This window comes from Podarcis cretensis (genome assembly GCF_951804945.1).
Source record: "Podarcis cretensis genome assembly, chromosome: 6".
NCBI lineage: Eukaryota > Metazoa > Chordata > Lepidosauria > Squamata > Lacertidae > Podarcis > Podarcis cretensis.
Window position 1 is genome coordinate 21121924 of NC_137175.1, and position 19221 is coordinate 21141144.

Consider the following 19221-nt stretch of genomic DNA (forward strand, 5'->3'; position numbering starts at 1 on the left):
GCTGGCGAATTTATTACAATCATAGCCAGGTGTGTTAATAGTGCATCATGTAGCCAGGGGAGAGAACGGCCTCCTACCTACATTAGTGTAAGATTAGGAAACCTTATTTGCACACACTACAACCGGAACAGAAACCAGAGAGCCTAGGACTTGCTGATCAGAAGGTCGGCGGTTCGAATCCCCGCAACGGGGTGAGCTCCTGTTCCTCGGTCCCTGCTCCTGCCCACCTAGCAGTTCGAAAGCACATCAAAGTGCAAGTAGATAAATAGGTACCGCTCCGGCGGGAAGGTAAACAGTGTTTCCGTGCGCTGCTCTGGTTCACCAGAAGCGGCTTAGTCATGCTGGCCACTTGACCCAGAAGCTGTCTGCGGACAAATGCCGGCTCCCTCGGCCTATAGAGCGAGATGAGCGCACAACCCCAGAGTCAGTCACGACTGGACCTAATGGTTAGGGTTCCCTTTACCTTTACAACTGGAACAAGCCTTAAAACTTCACTGTGGCTGACCTGGACTGGCCATGTCAAATATGCATTTAGCCATCCCTTTATCTTATGAGACTAACCTGTTGCCTAGAGTGCTTTCAGTGGAAATCTGGTAGACATGGGAAAAGCTTCCTGTTTCCATTTATCCCTGTTTGACTTACTGCAAGCATGGTGTAAATAAACAATAGTATTTTCTGCAAACATTGGGGGCTGTTTCTGGGTAAATAACTTCAGACAGATCAGAAAGTTTGCATTTGTATACATTTCTTATCTTTTCTCAGTTTTGGAAATATTTAGTATTATATAGTGGAATGTTTTTTTGTTTTTGTTTTTTTACATAAGAGGAATAAAGAAAACCAATGTAGGCAACAGAAATTAAAATAGCATATGAAATATGGGTAGTTTTCTACATAGTGATATGTTCAATCAGTGCAAGGATCCCTCTCCCTCTGCTACCCTCCTAAATCCTTTCTTGGCTTTCCTCCAGCCCCCTTCTGGAGCAGATTTGGGGATGACACAGGGCACACCTTGAGCTAGCACAATTATTTAGTTCCATGTGGCCCCATGGCTCCATTATTACTCTTCTGGTTTTTCTACAGGGTCTGCTAGGCGAAGCACAGTAGAGGAAGAACAGAGCTAATATTCTGAAGTGAACATCCAGACTGGCTTTGAATTATATATACTTGCACATGCCAGGACCAGTTTGGTGCCGTTCTCTCAGTTCATGTGCACAAGAAAGCCATACCACACAATGGAAAATGAGTTTATTAGTTTTTTAATTTGTCCCTTGCTGAAATGAATTGTTTTCAGTCAGCTTCTCAGACACTGCAAATTGCCACTTATTTTTGTACTAAGTGTCCATCAATGCTCCTTACAAATATTTCCAATTCTAATTGATAACAACCCTTGCAGCCATAAAGTTAAGAAGCTAGCCAATTCCTTGTCCATATCACTTTCACAGTGCAAAGTAAATCCTGTTTTCCTTCAATACTTTATTTTTATGTTTAAGTTACAATTCTTTGGGTCAATTCAGACTCAAGCTACTCATGATACTGGCTTTGGGTAACATTACTAAATTTCTCCCTGAGACAGCACTGGGTTTTTTGGTTTGCTCCTTTTTATAAATAGTGAAATGACTGATACTTAAAGAGTTCTCCTGGGGCTGCAGAGCTGGAGGGCAGCAGTCTCTGCCGTTGGGAAACAAGGATTACTGCCTCACAAACAACATCATGGCAAGTGGAGAGCAACCGAAACAAGCAGAGTTGCTGGAAGCTCTATTCCCCCACCTTATTTGCAGAAAGAACACTTGGCTTCCCAGCTGCCTGCTGTCCTGAGACTGCAAAAGCAAGAGGAAAGACGACACTACCCCAACCAATTGATGTCCAAGCAAGAGCACCAGCAAAGGAAAACCAACCTGGCCCAGACTGGATATAAATGCTTGTAGCTCACCACTTTGTGCAGGGCTTCAACCAATCTTCCTCTTTTGCCTTTTACCTCCCTGCCCCTGTAAACCTTGCCTTTCTAGTCTGTAAGTCTAATGGCAGGGCATGTCTCTTCTTTTTTTTAATGAGCCTCTTGGGGAGACAATAAATGTCTGAAAAACTGGATGAGAATATGGAAAATAAACAGAACTATCAAGGTTTTGTGCTCCAGTGAAACAACGGAAAGAACTGTGAGGTTAAGTAGTAACTTTGCACCATCACTTTATCATATTCCTGCTCCCTTGTCGAGGCTAACAATGCATACACCATTCAGCTTTAGAGAAAATTCCAGGGGCAAGATGCAAAGGTGGCAAAAGGCACCATGACTTACTGATAAAAGCATGACTTAGTCTAACTTGGATACTCAGCAGACACCAGTGGTGGATTCTTTTTGGCAGCAGGTTAAGCCTGTTTACACTGGTGTTTGGGTCATGCCAAATATAGTCTGGAGTGGGATCTGCCTAGGAGGTGGTTTGATTGATGATTGACATTTTATCCTGTTTTATGGAATAGGTACCCCACTGCGAGATCAACTGATGTAAGGTGGGATACAAATATATTAATTAATAAAATAATGCCAAGCAAAGCCTTCAAAGTCTAAGAAGTGGAAGCATTCTGGAATCCAAAATTTTTAACCACAGAACTTTGGATTCAGAGGGCTAAAAGCTGATTGCACAATGGGTATCAGCCGACACAATTGTATGCTACTTTAGCACATCTGTGTTCAGGTAGTGGGAAGTTTCTGGCTGTTATATAACCAGGAATTGATGGCTGGCTGTTGTCATGTGATATATAGGGTTTTTTTTTGGCTTTTAAGGAAATTTTATTGAATATTGTATTTTTATTGTTTCCATGTAAACGGGCTTGAATTTTTTTATTATATTAAGCAGCATATAAATATTTGTTACAAATACTTAAACATGATCGTCATAGAACGCAATTATATAACAGGCAAATTCAGGGGCAGCTTAGGTGTACAGTATGTACACTGTACCACTGCAACATCAAGTGATGGCTCACATCACTGTACAACCCATGTTAGCTGTATGTACCTGGGTTCTTTCCTTCATTACGTGATGGGCGAGCTGTAGGTTTAGGAAATCTCGTCCCTTCCAAAGCTTTGGCAGCAGCTGCATGTTGAGCTTTCTTAATACTAGTTCCTTCAGCTTCCCAGTGCTGGTCCCCAAGAGTCAGCTGCACTGTAAACACCTAAGAATGAGAAAGAAGTTTTTACTGCAACAACTCACCGCCTGATCTTGCATGCGTGTGATATTTTAATAGTCTGAACACACACAGGTCAAAAGGCACTGATCACTCTAAAGCAGGGGTGGCCAACTCCCAAGAGACTGAAATCTACTCACAGAGTTAAAAAACTGGCAGTGATCTACCCTCTTTTGGGGGGTTCAGGTCAAAGAGCTTCTTTGGGGGAGCCAGTGATCTACCGAAGACAATCTACCGGTTGGACATGCCTACTATAAAACAACTACTTCATGAAACACTATTAAACCATAGGAAAGAAAAGTCACATGAATTGTTGTAAAAGTATCCAATGTATTTAAAATGTTTTTTTCTACTGTGGCCAAGGACTTTGTGGAAAGTAATGCACAGAACCAAAGGGATCCAGAAGGCTGCATCCCGGGAGCTACCATGTGCACACTGAGGCCTCCAAGGCCCTCCCTCCCTACCACATTATCGAATGCTGCCCAGTAAGTTGCTTCCTAAAGCAAAGAAATCTGGAAACCTTGAAAGCTCTTGTGGGAATGCAGGGCCTGAGGCCATGCAAGGCTATAAATGATAAAATAAGTACTTTGAATTGCATGCTGCCGTTTCCAAACAGTGTGCTTTATTGGACTTCTCCTTTATTATTTCCTCCTCCCTCCGTTTTCTTTTGCAGCTGGGTTTGGATACTGGGGTGAAGTGCAACTACCTGCTTAAGCCAGCTGGATTTCAGCAAAGGGCCAAACCTACACTACTTCCCACCCTTCCAAGCTGGTTGAATACTTGATATTGTTTTTCTTTTATCTGCTGTTATTTTCTGTGCATTTAACTGTTTTTATTACATTTTGTACAGTGCCCTGAGATGTGTGTGGAAGATAATAAATAAATAACGCCCACTGAGTTATATTAGTAGCACCAGCTTAAAAATAAAATCAAGCTGTGCACTGGAAGCTGTGTCAGGCTAACAGACCTCTCAGGTTTGTTTTACTTCTCTCTCTCTCTCTCTCTCTCTCTCTCTCTCTCTCTCACACACACACACACACACACACACACAAGTCATCGTTTTACTATAAACATGGAAGTCAGACAGGCAATGTTTACCTTCGAGTGAGCTGGACCCTGCTCACTCAAAAGCTTATACTCAGGCTGAATCTTGTTAAAACGGGCTAACTCATTCACAAGACACATTGGGGTTTTCTCTTTGGGGTTTGCCATGTTAGAAGGAACTGAAAAGAAAAGACCAATAGCTACTTCAGCATGGAGAAATCAATCTGATCTCTCAGTATTATTCTACATTCACAGAAGCACTTAAGGACTTTAGCACTCAAAGCTGGGAAAACACCACACAGAGGCTTAGACTTACAAAATTAAGTGGCTTTCAACAGAAGATGCCCAAAGTAAATTGGTTTCAGAGAATGTTAATTTAGTTGTCCAGAATGCCAGATAAAAGTTGATTGTAAGACTAACTCTAAGGATCAGACAGCGAGTGAACGTTGCAGTTGCAATATAAGGAAAGATCAAACTAATTTGCTTTGCAACAAAACTAGCTAGGTGCCTGCATCATCGAGTTGATGTTTGAAAGCCATAGGCCTCTTGTTTAACCTACACAGCATACGCTGTTCAGAAAGTTCCTCCACTGCCAGGACATATTTGGTCCTAATCTGACAGCTTCTCTTTCCCTAAGAATGAAGCTGCTTCACAGGTATTTATATTCTTAATTTCTCATTTTTAATACTTAATGGTCTCTGCTTCTACTCTGTCATATCCTTTAAAAAGGGTGTCCCATCTGAGTGCTTCGTCCCAGGTATAGTTTCCATTTTGCCAGTCATCCCAATTCGGAAGAAAAAAGAACACAAAGCCCAATAAGCTTTACAGAAGCTTAGTTTGTACAAATAAGGGAGCCCAACCCATGAAAGCTCCGTGTCTTCCAGGATTCAATATTCTGAAAGTGGAATCACATGAGGCACACTTTAATTGCAGAGAACTGGTAATCTGTAGCCTCTGGATAAGCCTTGAGTGGAGCATTGCCGTTAACGCCTGCTTCCCCAAATTTCTCAAGGGGTTCTGGAAGTACAAAGCTAGGCTTATCTAGTGGCCAGAGGCTGTAGATGACCAGAACTGTGCAATCAAAATGCCATACATTTTTAATGGTCAGTGCTTATGGAATGCCACACTATTTAAAAATTATGCCACCACCCATGATGATAAACACACAATGGGTGTGTACATTCCAAAGATTTTCTAAATCAGTTTGCAATTTTCGTTTTGAGGGATACTTGAAACCTTAGTTTGCCAGATTGGAGAGAGCAAATGGCAAATGCACACATGTAGTCAATGAAGTAAATTACTTAACTACAGTTGCGCTACTAGCATAAACCACTCTATATTAGAAAGGAAGCTCTCTGGAACAATCCTTGATAAACATGTCTTCATGCATGATCAGAAAACACTGTACAGAACCAGAACGATGGAGCAGTGAATTTGATGATATAAAATATTTATAATGCCATTTTAGCCATTTGTTTTCATCTTATCTCTGTTTGTTCCATCAAACATTTCTCCTTATAATTTTCACTATTTCCAAAACAACTTCATTAAACAAGCAGCATATGAACAACATGGGTATTAGGACCTGGCATTTTCTTTTAAGGCATTTGACACTCACATTATCATTGAAATATACCAAATAAATTTTCAGGCTTACCTGCAGCTACACTGGTAGATGTAACAGATGCAGAGGGTAAAGCAGAATTTTGAATAGGTCTACCTGCATTTTCAGAGGGCAAAGAACTAGTGGGAGAAGGAATACTCAAAGGCTGTGCAAGTGATTGGTTCTTGTTTAGTATTTGGCTGCTAGAAAGAGCAGCAGACGGATTCTGGATTTGAACTTGAGACATATTGACTTCCATCCAAAGCTAATTGCTGCAAGTAAACTTGGCTTTGAATGCAGGCTATTTCTGTGCAAGTGCTTGAATGTTTACCTTAAAAAAAAAAGAAAAAGGAGAGAATCAATTGCTTCCCAACCTTTCCACATAAAATATTCAATTGAGATGCCACCAACACTTTACAGTCATGGGAAAAAGAAAGTACACCCTCTTTGAATTCTGTGGTTTTACATATCAGGACATACCGGGTAATAACAATTATCTGTTCCTTAGCAGGTCTTGAAATTAGGCAAATACAACCTCTGATGAACAACACATATTACACTGTGTCATGTATTTAAGGCTAAATACTTATAAGACTATTCTACAAGTATCTTTGGCCTTCTGAGTACATACAGTCTACACAAGCCTTCCATTTGGATACAATCAGTGTTAGAAACTGGGATAGAAAAGCTGGGTTGTGGGCACCAAAACAGAATGTTTAAGTGTCATTGGGGGGGGCTCAGCAACAATAAATAAATAAATTTTTATTTATTATTTTGGTAAGCATGAACTAATATGCAATTCACATAAGAGAAACATGGTTAATATTACATTTTAACAGAAATTGTTAATACATATTTAATTTGGTGTTTACAGTAAAAATGTTTGTACCATACTTCAGCTCTCAAAACACTCCACTCTTTATTGTTAAACTCCTTAACATATTGTCTATCCTTGAAATATACTTCGAAGCTTCAAAGCACATACATTTCAGTAATCGAGTGTTAGCCAAACGCAAAAAATGGCACCCAGACTTTCTGAGGTGCTCGTAAATGGAGAAACTTTAGGTGCAAAATGCGCCTGGCGCCTGCTAAGTTCGAACCCTGGATACAATGAACCTGTGCTGCCAAATGAATGCCAAACTGAGCATGCATGTGGTCAACTGCTCAGGAGTTAGTACTGGAAAAATGATAGTTCAGGCTTTCCGCAAATGGTAGGTTTAGCAGGCAACCTTTCTAGACCAGAAACAATGCTGGGCACAATCCAACACACTTCATTTGTGTTAGCCAAGAATAATGAATTAAGGACCGCATGCGGAGCAGTAGTACTTGGTGAACTGAGTACTTCTATTGTCACAGTGATGAAAGCAAACACAAGGCACTAATGTCAAGTTACCATAGTCCAATTTCGGTCTCCCAATAAAACCTGTAGATGTTTAAAAATTTATCTTGAACCAGCAAAGGTCCTGGCTTTAAAAATGAGCAATCACTGGATGCTAATAGTAGCAATTTGTCTAAGCATTCTGTGGGCCTTCAGAATTGATGTCATGAATAGGCTTCCAAATTTAGAAAGGATGAGTCAAAGACAAAAGTGATCTGCAAACTGCCTCTTAAGGATTTTAGGAAAGACGCGTACTTCTGAAAAGGCAGACAAGGGTTTATGGGCCAGTGGAAGCAAATGGATTTTCAACACAATGAGTTGGCATCTAAGAGCTGAAATACACAATCCAAAGTCTCACTTGATGAACCTGATGCTGGACTGCAGGTAGGAAACTGAATGCTCTCCAGCGTGCAAACATTTTCTAATACCTGCACATACAAAATAGCAGGCTGGGCTCAACATGCTAGCCTGAGATGTGCAGAAAGTATTCACGTGAAGCACCACAGACCAAAGTCTTCTAATATTCTGACAAGTTCACAAATTTCATTGCCAAATAAGCCAATACTATGCTTGTAAATGAAGTTATCAAAAGCAGACTTCCACCATGCTGCTAGGTGGGGGTTTTTTTATCCAGAGAGCAAAAAGGTTTACAGCTTTGTTTTACTAAGTTGATGTTTAACATGGCACTCACTATTTTAAGAATTTTATTGATTTCCAACTCAGCGTTAATGCTTCCTGTAAATTACAATAGCTTGGCTCAGCTTCAAAAGGCACAGCTCCCAAAACAGCCATTTTTAAAGCTATGAATGACCATCAGAAACAGGGTTGGGCATGCTTAAGGAAAGGGGCCATGGCTCACTAGTAGCCAGGAGTTTACAGCCCAGCAGCAGCTGGGCCATGTTGTACCTCACACTACCCTTAATGCACTAAATGCTCAGTGGTATAGCATAGGGTTTGCATGCAGAAAGTCCCAGGCATCTCCTGCTAAAAAGTTCAGGTAGCAAACGAAGGGACATCTCTGACAGAGACAGGGAGAAGCCCTGCCAGTTCAAAAAGGGCCAAACTAGCACAATCATCAGCTCTACAAATTGCAGGTACAGGAGCCTGATTCAAACCTGGAAAAGGTGCTTTGGCCTTTTGCCCTATGCTGTGGGTCCCAATATGGATTAGGCCCTGCTATTTGCATTGGAGGAAAGCTTCCACCCCCAGCTATGAATATAATAGACTTCTACCCCCAACTCTGTGGTGACACTTATTGGGAGAGCAGCAGGGAACAAAGGGTCAAAGCCACCGGCCTTCAACTTCAGGGTCTGGATCAGACCTTGCACCTGAAACTTCCTTTTAAAAAGCCATCTGCATAACTGGTAACTGTGTGAATGATGTGGTGCCTAGTTTTGCTTATGGCCTGACCTGGTATGTTCCTACATTTCCAAGAAAGGGACCCAAGAGGCTACAGGTTTCACAAAGAGCACACATACACCAGCCAGGCCTTTGGCTAAGGAGTAGTGAGCATTTGGTGTGTGTGTGTGTGTGTGTGTGTGTGTGTGTGTGTGTTGTTTTGCTCTTGCCTAAAGTTCTCTCCATATTAGGTTCAATAATGAAAATTTCAAGTTGCCATTTTAAGACAGAGCATGTTCACAAACGTGTAGCAAGGACATATTGCAATAGAGATTAAAAAGCTGAAGGCAGGCACATGTGTCACTGAGTAAACCTGTTTTTCCTAAACCGACTCCGCTAGCTGAACTGCTTAGTTGAAGGCCTTTTCTATAAAATGGCCGAGCATGCACATACCACTCTTACAGATTGCCCCTTTCAGAAAACCTTGGACACATCCCATTATCTTGACATGCAATTGAGGCCTGCCCTCTAGATATCTGTTTAGAATGACTCACCACTACATTAAGAGCACTGAGTCACCTGGATATACACAAGACAAAAAACTGGCTCTCTGCTGAATGCAGGCATCAGCTTTAACATGCACAGCCCCCTAACTATCTGTTGAGAGCAACACACCTAGAGCATATACTCTTGAAAACACATGCCCCCATTTGCAGGAATACTGCCTCACTATTTGGACTGTTTCAATGAAGGAATAAAACATTAACAAAGATATGATTACAGATTTCAGTAGTTTGAATAGAATTTAAAATTCTCCTGTTTGTAAATATTATTCTTTTGCTTTATGCCAGAATCAAGTATCGGAAATGTGCTGCAGAATGCAGTTAATACTCCAGACAAATGAACAGGTCTGTGTATATTCTAAGCCACCCTTCACAAGCAATTCCCAATATCTAGGGAAGACTAATCCATGCCCTGGATGTTTCCTTTCAGGTTTAAAGTGTGTCATCCTTATATATGGCATATTGTTGAAGCAAGAGATTCAAAGATGCTGTTGATGGTAATGCAACAGGGAGGGAAGACACAGGTGTTGGGGCAAGCAGTAGCCAGGATATGGGAAAACTAAGAAGCAGTTTCTCTAACCACCCACAGCAGTTTTTTTTGAGGGTGCAGGAGGGTGCTGCAGTAGGGAGAAGTGCATATGTCTGTTCAGCTCAAGTACTGATGGCTTTGGATACAACTGACATTAAAGCAGTATCTTAAGATAGGAAACTGCAACAGAACTCCCATATACTTGTGTCCACCCCAAAATATCAGCCAGTGATAAAGAGCTGCTGGACTTTCAGAATACCCAACTTCCTGTACCTTTAAGTGATCCAGGGACAGTGTAGCTTTAGCTTTAGTTCCAAGGGGATTTATATGTTGGAGATTGCCTATAAACAAAAGAAAAAGGGGAGAAAGTTAGAAAGATGCTTTTGAGTAGTACAGTATTATACTATTCCACAATGAACATTACCAGGAGCAACATTTGGAGAAAAATTCTCATTAAATTGTTCAGCACATATGCTTTGAAAGGTTTAGAAATGTTTACTTTTTCAGACGTGTTAGCTATGAAGTCATTTCAGAGAGGGTCTTCAAGAGACAGCACCCATTACAGTTAAAAATTAGCCAGTAATTATTTGACACTCTCAAAAGGGAGGCACGCCTGACACCAACTCTGTCATCATTTTGGCCTCAGGCAAAGGTGTTTTTGTCTTCCTGGGCATCATCAATTGGATGTTTTTAATCTGAATGTTTATATTTGTGCTTTTAAATATTGTATTACCTTCTTGCTGCAAATCGCTTCAGGGCTTTTTGTTGTTGGAAGCGATTCATAAATTGAATAAACCTAAATCTAAACAAAGCCAGTTCACTCCTCAAAAGGCTGATTTGAAGCATTTCACTATTCCAAACATTTTTGAGGTGGTTAAATGACAATATTTGATGCCTCCTCTTTAGAGCCAGCAAGTTGTTGATCCTGAAGAAAGAGAACAGAGAGTCTTGTTTCCATTTTGCCAAAACAAGCCCTGTAAGTATGCTTGAACTGTGTTTAATTTTGGCAACCGTGCCTTCTTAACTGTATCTTGGTGCTACCTATTAACAGCCTCTTCTCAGCCCTGCACAAATCAGAATTATACACACACATAAGCACACACATATAAAGCTCACACTGATAATACATGTCTTTCTGTTCTGACAACAGAAAGGCAGCCTGCTCTGAGATTTCATAGCTTGCTGTCCCCTCCAGTTAAGATTAAGTGGAACCAATAAATAATACTTCATTGTTTATAGAGTCCATTAAAATATGATGCCAGGAATGTGCAAGAAACCTACCTGTGCAGGTTTATAAGCAGTTAGTGTAGCAATGACCCCCTGATTTAAGTCTTCAACCACACCAACACACTTGGGCTGTGAATTCCAGGTGTGTCAACTCTCTACATTTTATAGGGAATGAAACCCAATTGAAGTGTGATGACAGCCATGCCCAATCATGCATAGTTAAGTGAAACCAGCTGTGCGAAGTTAAATCAGGCCTGAGTGCATTTCAAAAAGTAGCTTTTACAGATACTTTGATCAGTGCTGCACTTTTTAAAAAAGTTACAGAACATTCATGAACCTTCCTATTTAAATAGTAATTTCTTCATGGCAAATGCCTTAGATTAATCCAAGTTAGTTACTGCAACACATCCTAATGTTAAACAACTGCCCTGTGCCCCAACATAATTGTGACATGCTTACTGTTTTGTACAAAGGAAGTGGTGGACTGCAGAAATCTGATGACCATGAAGAATAAAGTTAGAGCAGCTAGCGAAATGGAATGCATTTTGGTTAGAATGTCACCCTATCAGATTTCCTTTTTCCTCACTCCTAGTCAATGTTGTTATGAGCATAAAAGATGGCTACACCAGTCCTGATATGTAACAGTGGAGATGTTAGACAAAATATGCATACAGCTTCCTCCTCTGCAAGACAAACGGATCAAATGATGCAATATGTGGAGATATGTAGCTAGCTAGGAGTTTTATGGAGCATCAGCAACAAGGCCAAGTTGTACCACAAACTAGAGCAAACTGACCTGACAAAGATATCGTTGACAATGCTTTAAAAGACAACACATTTGTCACTGGAGATTAGGGATGCTAGTGGCTACAATAAAGCTCAAGATAAAAAGATTCTAGAGACTCTTCCTGATCTTCATCCAGCTTGTTACACACACATCCTGCTGTGAAAGATTTGCTGCCCTATACATATAATTCATTATTCTTGTGTGTTGTAGAAGATGCCATACATAGACTACATACATCCCTTACCTTTCCCGCCCTGACCTGACTACAGTGATCCATGCGATGGTCACCTCCAGGCTTGACTACTGTAATTCACTCTACGCGGGGCTGCCCTTGAAGCTGTCCCAGAAACTCCAGCAGGTGCAGAATGCTGCAGCGAGGCTCCTCACAGGGTCTCTGCCATGGGAGCATATTCACCCAGTGCTTTTCAAGCTGCACTGGCTTCCGGTGGAGTACAGGGTCAGATTTAAGGTGCTGCTTTTGACCTTTAAAGCCCTTCACGGCCTAGGACCCTCGTATCTACGGGACCGCCTCTCCCGGTATGCCCCTCAAGGTCCATAAATAGCAACACCCTAGTGGTCCCGGGCCCTAAGGAAGTTAGATTAGCTTCAACCAGATCCAGGGCCTTCTCAACACTGGCTCCAGCCTGGTGGAATGCTCTGCCTCATGAGACCAGGGCCCTGCAGGATCTGATTTCTTTCCGCAGGGCCTATAAGACAGAGTTGTTCCGCCTGGCCTTTGGCTTGGAGCCAATTTGATTCCCTCCCTCCCTCTCTTTCTTTTTCCTTTTTCTTTCTCCTCCTGCGATGAGGCTACATTTTAATATTTTAATGTTTCAATATTCTAATGTATTTTAATTTTGTTTTTAAGTTGTAATCATTCAACTTGTTTTTATTATTGCTTGTTAGCCGCCCTGAGCCCGGCCTTGGCTGGGGAGGGCGGGGTATAAATAAAAATTATTATTATTATTATTACTTTTGTGGGACTACAGATGCTGGCATTGCTTGCTAGGGCTGATGGGAGTTGTAGCTCAGCAATATCTGGAGGGCCGAAGGCTCCTCACTCCTAATCTACAGCTTTGACTTATGCTTGTACCATGGGATCATTATTACCAAAAAGTTACATTCAAAGTCTCTTAAAAACCAAGGTAAGCAAGGCAAAATGTCAAGACTTCAATAGGCTATGTAGAAACATGATCTATCAAGTTAGCATAACAGCCCGTAAAGAACTCACACACAGGTTATACGATAGTGTGCTCATAGTACACACGTCCAAATAGGTTGCAGCCTCTGAATACTGGGGTCTAACACTTGCCAACCACCAAGTGATTTGTCTACATTTCTTTCAAAGTTCTAAGAATAATTGGTGGGAATTTAAGTACCGGTACTTGTTTCCCGACTGCCTGAACGTTTAACCTTTACGTTCCTAGGGACAGAGGTGTCTTATGTCTGTCATTTACAGAAGTCACATGCAATAACAGGTAGCAAATAAGTTTGAAATGGAAATAACAACAGCAGCTTTACATGTTAGATAATCTACTACAGAAGTTCTGTAACTACACTGCAAGCCCAAAAAAATAGTTTGCAATCTACCCAACTATTCACCAATTGCTTACAGATCAAGCTCTCTCTTGCTCCAGGGAAAACTGGCCAGACCTCTTCTTAAAAACATGGACATGCTTTGATGTTCCTAACAGTGCAAATTGTCAGTGTTACATATGACTGCAAGACAGAGGAAGAACCCACCTCTCCCCCTCATGTTTTGCTAGTTTGCTTGCAAGAGCCATCTTAATGGCACTACAAGATTACATTACTACCACTATGATTTGTGCTATGCTCAGTAATATATTTGTGGTATGTGCTGTTTTTTTGCCAATGCACTGTGTGTGTGTGTGTGTGTGTGCGCGCGCGCGCGTGTGGAGAAAGAAAGAGAGAATACATTTGGATTCAAGCATGCTCCCCAAGATTGGATTTTCAGGTCTTAACATGTACATTATGGGGTCCTGAATGTTTTTATCATCAACATTTTCAGGGGTTCACTTATTACCAACACAGATAACCTAGAGTTCAATCTTCTTGTGGTTCTAAAGAACACTGTTCCTCAAAACCCCAGGAACTTCAGATATACCAACTACATTCTCATTGTGCTGGACAGTACATGACTAGGGACTCATACTATGACATGCTAAAAGGGATAGAACAGGGAAGAATTGGGTACTCCATCCAGATGGAGGATTGGGAAAGATTGTGGCAAAAGGATTTAAAATTTACAGCCTGCTACACAATAAAAGAAAACATCATGAAAATGCTATAACAGGTGGTACATAACCCCCAGAAAACTGGCCAAAATATATAAATCAAAGTCAAGTGTATGCTGGAGGTGTAATCAAGGGGAAGGAATGATGTACCACATGTGGTGGGATTGTGACAAAATTAATTTTGGGGGGAATTTTGTCTATGACGAATTTTTAAAAAACGTTCAAAAAACATTTGAGAAGAAACCTGAAGCCTTTCTTCTGGGCATTAAGACAATTGATACTTCAAATGATTAAAAAGGGTGTTCCTATATGCTACAACAGCAGCAAGAATGTTAATCGCTAGAAATTGGAAGGGTGATAAGACACCAACAAAGGAAGAATGGCAAATCAAATTGTGTTAGTATTTGGAATTAGCAAAAATGACAGAGGCAATTAGGAACCAACCAAACAAAAAATTTAAAAAGGAGTGGGAATGTATAATAATAATAATAATAATAATAATATATTATTTATACCCTGCCCATCTGGCTGGGTTTCCCCAGCCACTCTAGGTGGCTCCCAACCGAATGTTAAAAACACAATACAGCATTAAACATTAAAAACTTCTCTAAACTGAGCTGCCTTCAGATGGAAAAGATTATATGGAAAACACTGTTCTCAGATAAAATCCTTGATACGTTTCGACTAAATTTTGCAAAGTAAAGAACAGATAAGAAATATTGCGTAAGAGAAGGGTAATAAGGAAAAACAACACAGTTGAAAAGAGAAGGAAGAAACAAGAAGCCGCACTGAGGTGGTGGGAAGTCACTCGTAAAGAAATATTATTATTGTTTGGTTGATATATGTGCACAATATATGTTTAAGAGTGAATGGGATATGTATATGAATAATAATTTTAAAACTCAATAAAAAGCAATTAAAGAAGAAAAAGATCAGGGAAGAATTACCGGTAACTGGTAAGAAGAACTGCCTTATTGTTCAGTCTACAGTCTGCTCCCTGAAGTAAGACAGGCTGAGATGTTGTATACATTTCGTTGGATGCTATTTTTTATAGGTTTCCCCAGAAAGACAGGCAATATCTAGATATGTGAAAGGCATACCGGTGGTGGTGGTGGGGGGGGGTACCAGATCAGAAAAACTGGGAGGGGGGAACCTAGGTTTTTTTCTGGGGTTTTTTGTCTCAAGCTATTTGTTGTACCTTTATTGTCCATCATTATGGTATTTAAAATATTAAGTGGTTTAGAAATATCCCAATAAAAATATGGGGGAACCAGGTAATTGTTTACAGCAAAAGCTACTGGATGCATCAATAAAACCTTAACGGTAACGGTAACGGTACCCCTGCCCGTACGGGCCAGTCTTGACAGACTCTGGGGTTGTGCGCCCATCTCACTTAAGAGGCCAGGGGCCAGCGCTGTCCGGAGACACTTCCGGGTCACGTGGCCAGCGTGACATCGCTGCTCTGGCGAGCCAGAGCCGCATACGGAAACGCCGTTTACCTTCCCGCTGGTAAGCGGTCCCTATTTATCTACTTGCACCCGGAGGTGCTTTCGAACTGCTAGGTTGGCAGGCGCTGGGACCGAGCAGCGGGAGCGCACCCCGCCGCAGGGATTCGAACCACCGACCTTTCGATCGGCAAGCCCTAGGCGCTGAGGCTTTAACCCACAGTGCCACCTGCGTCCCTGCTCAATAAAACCTTATGCCATAATAAATCTGCCCAACGTTAAGCCTCTCTACAAGACTCTGGTTTTGTTGCAACTGACTTATATAGGAAGTGAAATGAAGGGTACGCATCAGTGCTTTGGCTCAATTACCATTCATTCGAGCAAGATTTGTACCTATGAGTTCCCTGATGGAATGCATTCTGTAGTTGTGAAAAGTGAAAAACAACAAAATACACACACACACGATTTCCTGGTCCCTTTAGCCTGTATGTTCCATGTCAAAAGGTACCCAAACACTTTGAAATGGAAAGAATTCAGTCTGCCAAACACAAAGATAGCAGCGTAAGCATATTTTAAGAAAGACTGCCAATTCCAAAATTGATGGCTAATACCGATGGTACCTGCAGCAATCCTTTCGTTGTAGCTGCACAACTGTACAAATGGAAACACCTCCTGCCTCTTTGATACTTTCAACAGCACACCATGCTATAAAAGCAAAAAGCGTTAATGCTTCTGAAACTGGTTAATTTGCCACCCTAACTCAATTCAGGCTGTCTGCAATAGCACAATAAGTAAGGTCATGTACGGCAGATGCACAACTGGTAGGTTGTGACGCTCTATGGTGGGTCACACTAGCAGCACTATCAACTTTTAAGATAATAAAATGGAGAAAAAGGAAAGGCAAACAGAAATATTTAGTTAAAAAAGACAACAGAAGGAGGCACCATGTTGTAGGCTAAACTTCAGTTAAATTCTAGGACTCAGGGGAAGGAAGCAGCAGAGGTGGGTGAGCAAGCTTGGTTCACAGAAAGTCTCTAGCTCTGCTCTCAATTCCATTTCAGCCCCTCTCTCTTTCCTCTCATCCAACAGGTCTGCACAAAGGGCAGTATTCATACACTAGACTACTGTTTAACCTTTGGGCCCCAGATATTGTTCGCATATATTGTTCAACTACAATACCCATCATCCCCAGCAAACATGGTCAAAGGTCAGGGATGACAGGAACTGTAGTCCAACAGCATCTAGGGATCCAAGATCGAAGAACACTGCACAAGGCCATACCTCCACCATCATAATTTTGATGTTATGGATCATCCAATGGTATACTACTCAAGGAAGTGTCAAAGGAATATCCTCTATGGCCCCACTTCAGTTTGTTCCTGCAATCGCTTTCAGTTTACTTAAGAGTTTTGCTAAGCAGCAGAGCAACTGGTAGAGACAAATTCTTCACACTGCACTTCAAACACTTTTGCATATGCCTAAAACCAATGTTAGCCGAGGTTTTACAAACAAGTTCACACATTTGCATTTACTACTTGTTGACTGCAGCTTCACACAACATGTATAAATAAGCCATCGCAGATAGATCTGTCTTTACTCCTAAACAATGTTTTTCAACAGATTCAGTTCACACCCTTAGCAGTTGTTTGTCAGATGTTGTGTAATCAAGGGATATACAGGCCATGCATTAATCATCCCCCAGTAAGTCTTTGGAACATGACTTTACTAGTGTCACAAAAGGGTAAATTCACTTGGAGATCACTTCCTTCTCCTTTCACAGTCCTATCATGCATTAAGTATCACTAAGTTCTATATGACATTTCCTAGTTAAGAGTTATTAAGATTGAAGCTTTAATCTGAGAGAGCATCTTACTAGTCAGGTATGAATGTCTGATAATATATAGCACAGAATACAGTCTAGCAAAGCTGAATTTAATAAAAAATGTTAAACATTCTGGTGCAGTGTTGAATATCTATTTGATCAAGTGTTTGGTTTGTAGGGTCACCATACAGCGCTATTTAGAACATGACTTAAAACAACCAGACTGATATTTTAAATATATCAAAAATCGCATTGGTCTCTTGACTACCAGTTACCGGTAACTTCTACAGGATTTAGCTTTACGATTCCATGAAACCCACAGTATTAAAATATTTTCAAGTTCAAGCATATAGTAAAGTGTGACAATGTGGCTGTGACAAAGTATTGTTCGCTATAATTCCTACTCACCAGGATTGATTCAGAGAACTGGATTGGGAGATTATGCATCTGCCCCCTGTTTAGTATTATTAATATTTTTTTTATTATCCACCCTTTACTCTAAGGTTCCAGGGCAGGTTAGAACATTAAAGCACAATATTAAAAACAGTTTAAAGTTGCAATAGTAAAAATAAGGTGGGTCCTAAAGATCCACACCTCCATTATACAGCATTTTGGAAGGTGCATAATGGAGGTGCCAGACATAACTCTGTGGGGAGGGAATTCCAGGATTTAGAAGCCACCACATGGAATGCCCTCTTCTGGCTGTCACCTGCAGGAACTTCCAAGAGTGGCCCTTCTGCTGGTCTCAGCATGCAAGAGGGTTTGTAGGGAAGGAGGTGGTCTTTCAAATATTTGGAGCCCAAATAAAGTTGAATAGGGCTTTAAACACTAATGAGAGAACTTTGAATTGTGCTGGGAAATGAACTAGTAACCAGTGCAGCTGTTTTAAAAGAGGGGTTATAGGAGATCTAAATGGAACCTCCAGCTGCTGCACTTTGGACCAACAGAAGTTTCTGAGTCGTCTTCAAGGGAAGCCCCATGTAAAGCATGTTGAAATAATCCATTCTGGAAGTTATCAGAGCATGGAATACTGTGGTCAAATCTTCTCTGTCCTAAAGTGAATCTGCCAGAGCTGAGAAAAGGCAAAACCAGCTACTGAGGCCTCCTGAGCCTCCAGTGACAGTACTGAATCAAGGAACACCCCCAAATGATGAACCTGCTCCTTTCATGGGAGTACAGATGGAACTATATGAAACCACTAGAAGCACTCATCAAATTCGGGCACAGTTTTAGGCTGATATGCCAACTATGCTCTTTCCTGGACAGGGTTAGCTACTGTGATTCACGTCGCTACTGTAATGTGCTCTATGTGGGGCTCCCTTTGGGACTGGTTCAAAACCTGCAGCTGGTGAAGAATGCTGCCGCCAGGCTGCTGAGTGGAGCACCAAGATGTGCACATATTACACCTGAACTGAATGAACTGCACCGGTTGCCAATAAGTACCAGAGCATGTTCAAGGTCCTGTTGATATATAAAACCCTGGAAGACTACCTGCCCCTGTTCTTAGATCATCTCAGGAAATTCAACTTGTGCATCCTACAGAATATCATATGGTGGTGACCCAAAAACGGGCATCCCTTCCTTCTGCTGTATGTGAAGCAGCAACCATCAGTTGCTGCAGAAGTCTTGTGAAGATGTATCTTTTCACCCTGGCTTCCCCTGACTTTGCTTCACATATTTGAATCTTCTGAATTTGCTTTATTTGCTTTTATAGGGGTTTTTTGTTTTAATGTATTAAAGCTATATTATTTTGTTTTTTAGACTGCACACTGAAGTAGTAAGTGGTATATAAATGCTTTGAAATAAAATGAAAAACTCATATCACCAAAGATGAAGCAACATATGCAAATGCAAAACTATTTAAGTTTCAGAAGTGGTTCTGGTTCCAGGCTGAAGTGGAAAAGAGTACACATCAAAAGCTTGCTCATATTGCTAGAGTTGAAAGACAGGAGACCAATTAAGTTTGCGGGCATATATAGTGGAAAAAGATTAAACCATTAGAGCCATTAAGCCATTCATTACTTCCATTAGGAGATGAAAGCATTAT

General features: G+C 41.0%; 1 protein-coding gene across 4 annotated transcripts in view; it reads right to left on the minus strand.

Annotated features, from left to right (window-relative positions):
• The window catches only part of STAU1 (staufen double-stranded RNA binding protein 1), a 41035-nt gene that overhangs the window by 20552 nt on the left and 1262 nt on the right, over window positions 1-19221 (minus strand). For 3 of the 4 annotated variants that reach the window (XM_079979224.1, XM_079979225.1, XM_079979222.1), the window contains exons 2-5: window positions 9912-9979; window positions 5885-6161; window positions 4282-4406; window positions 3015-3171 (exon numbers count right to left, since the gene is read on the minus strand). In XM_079979224.1, the coding sequence (XP_079835350.1) occupies window positions 3015-3171; window positions 4282-4406; window positions 5885-6089 (487 nt within the window). In that variant the 5' untranslated portion in view covers window positions 6090-6161; window positions 9912-9979. Of the gene's footprint in view, window positions 1-3014; window positions 3172-4281; window positions 4407-5884; window positions 6162-9911; window positions 9980-10371; window positions 10564-19221 lie in introns of all 4 variants that reach the window. The other variant, XM_079979223.1, reaches the window with a different exon arrangement.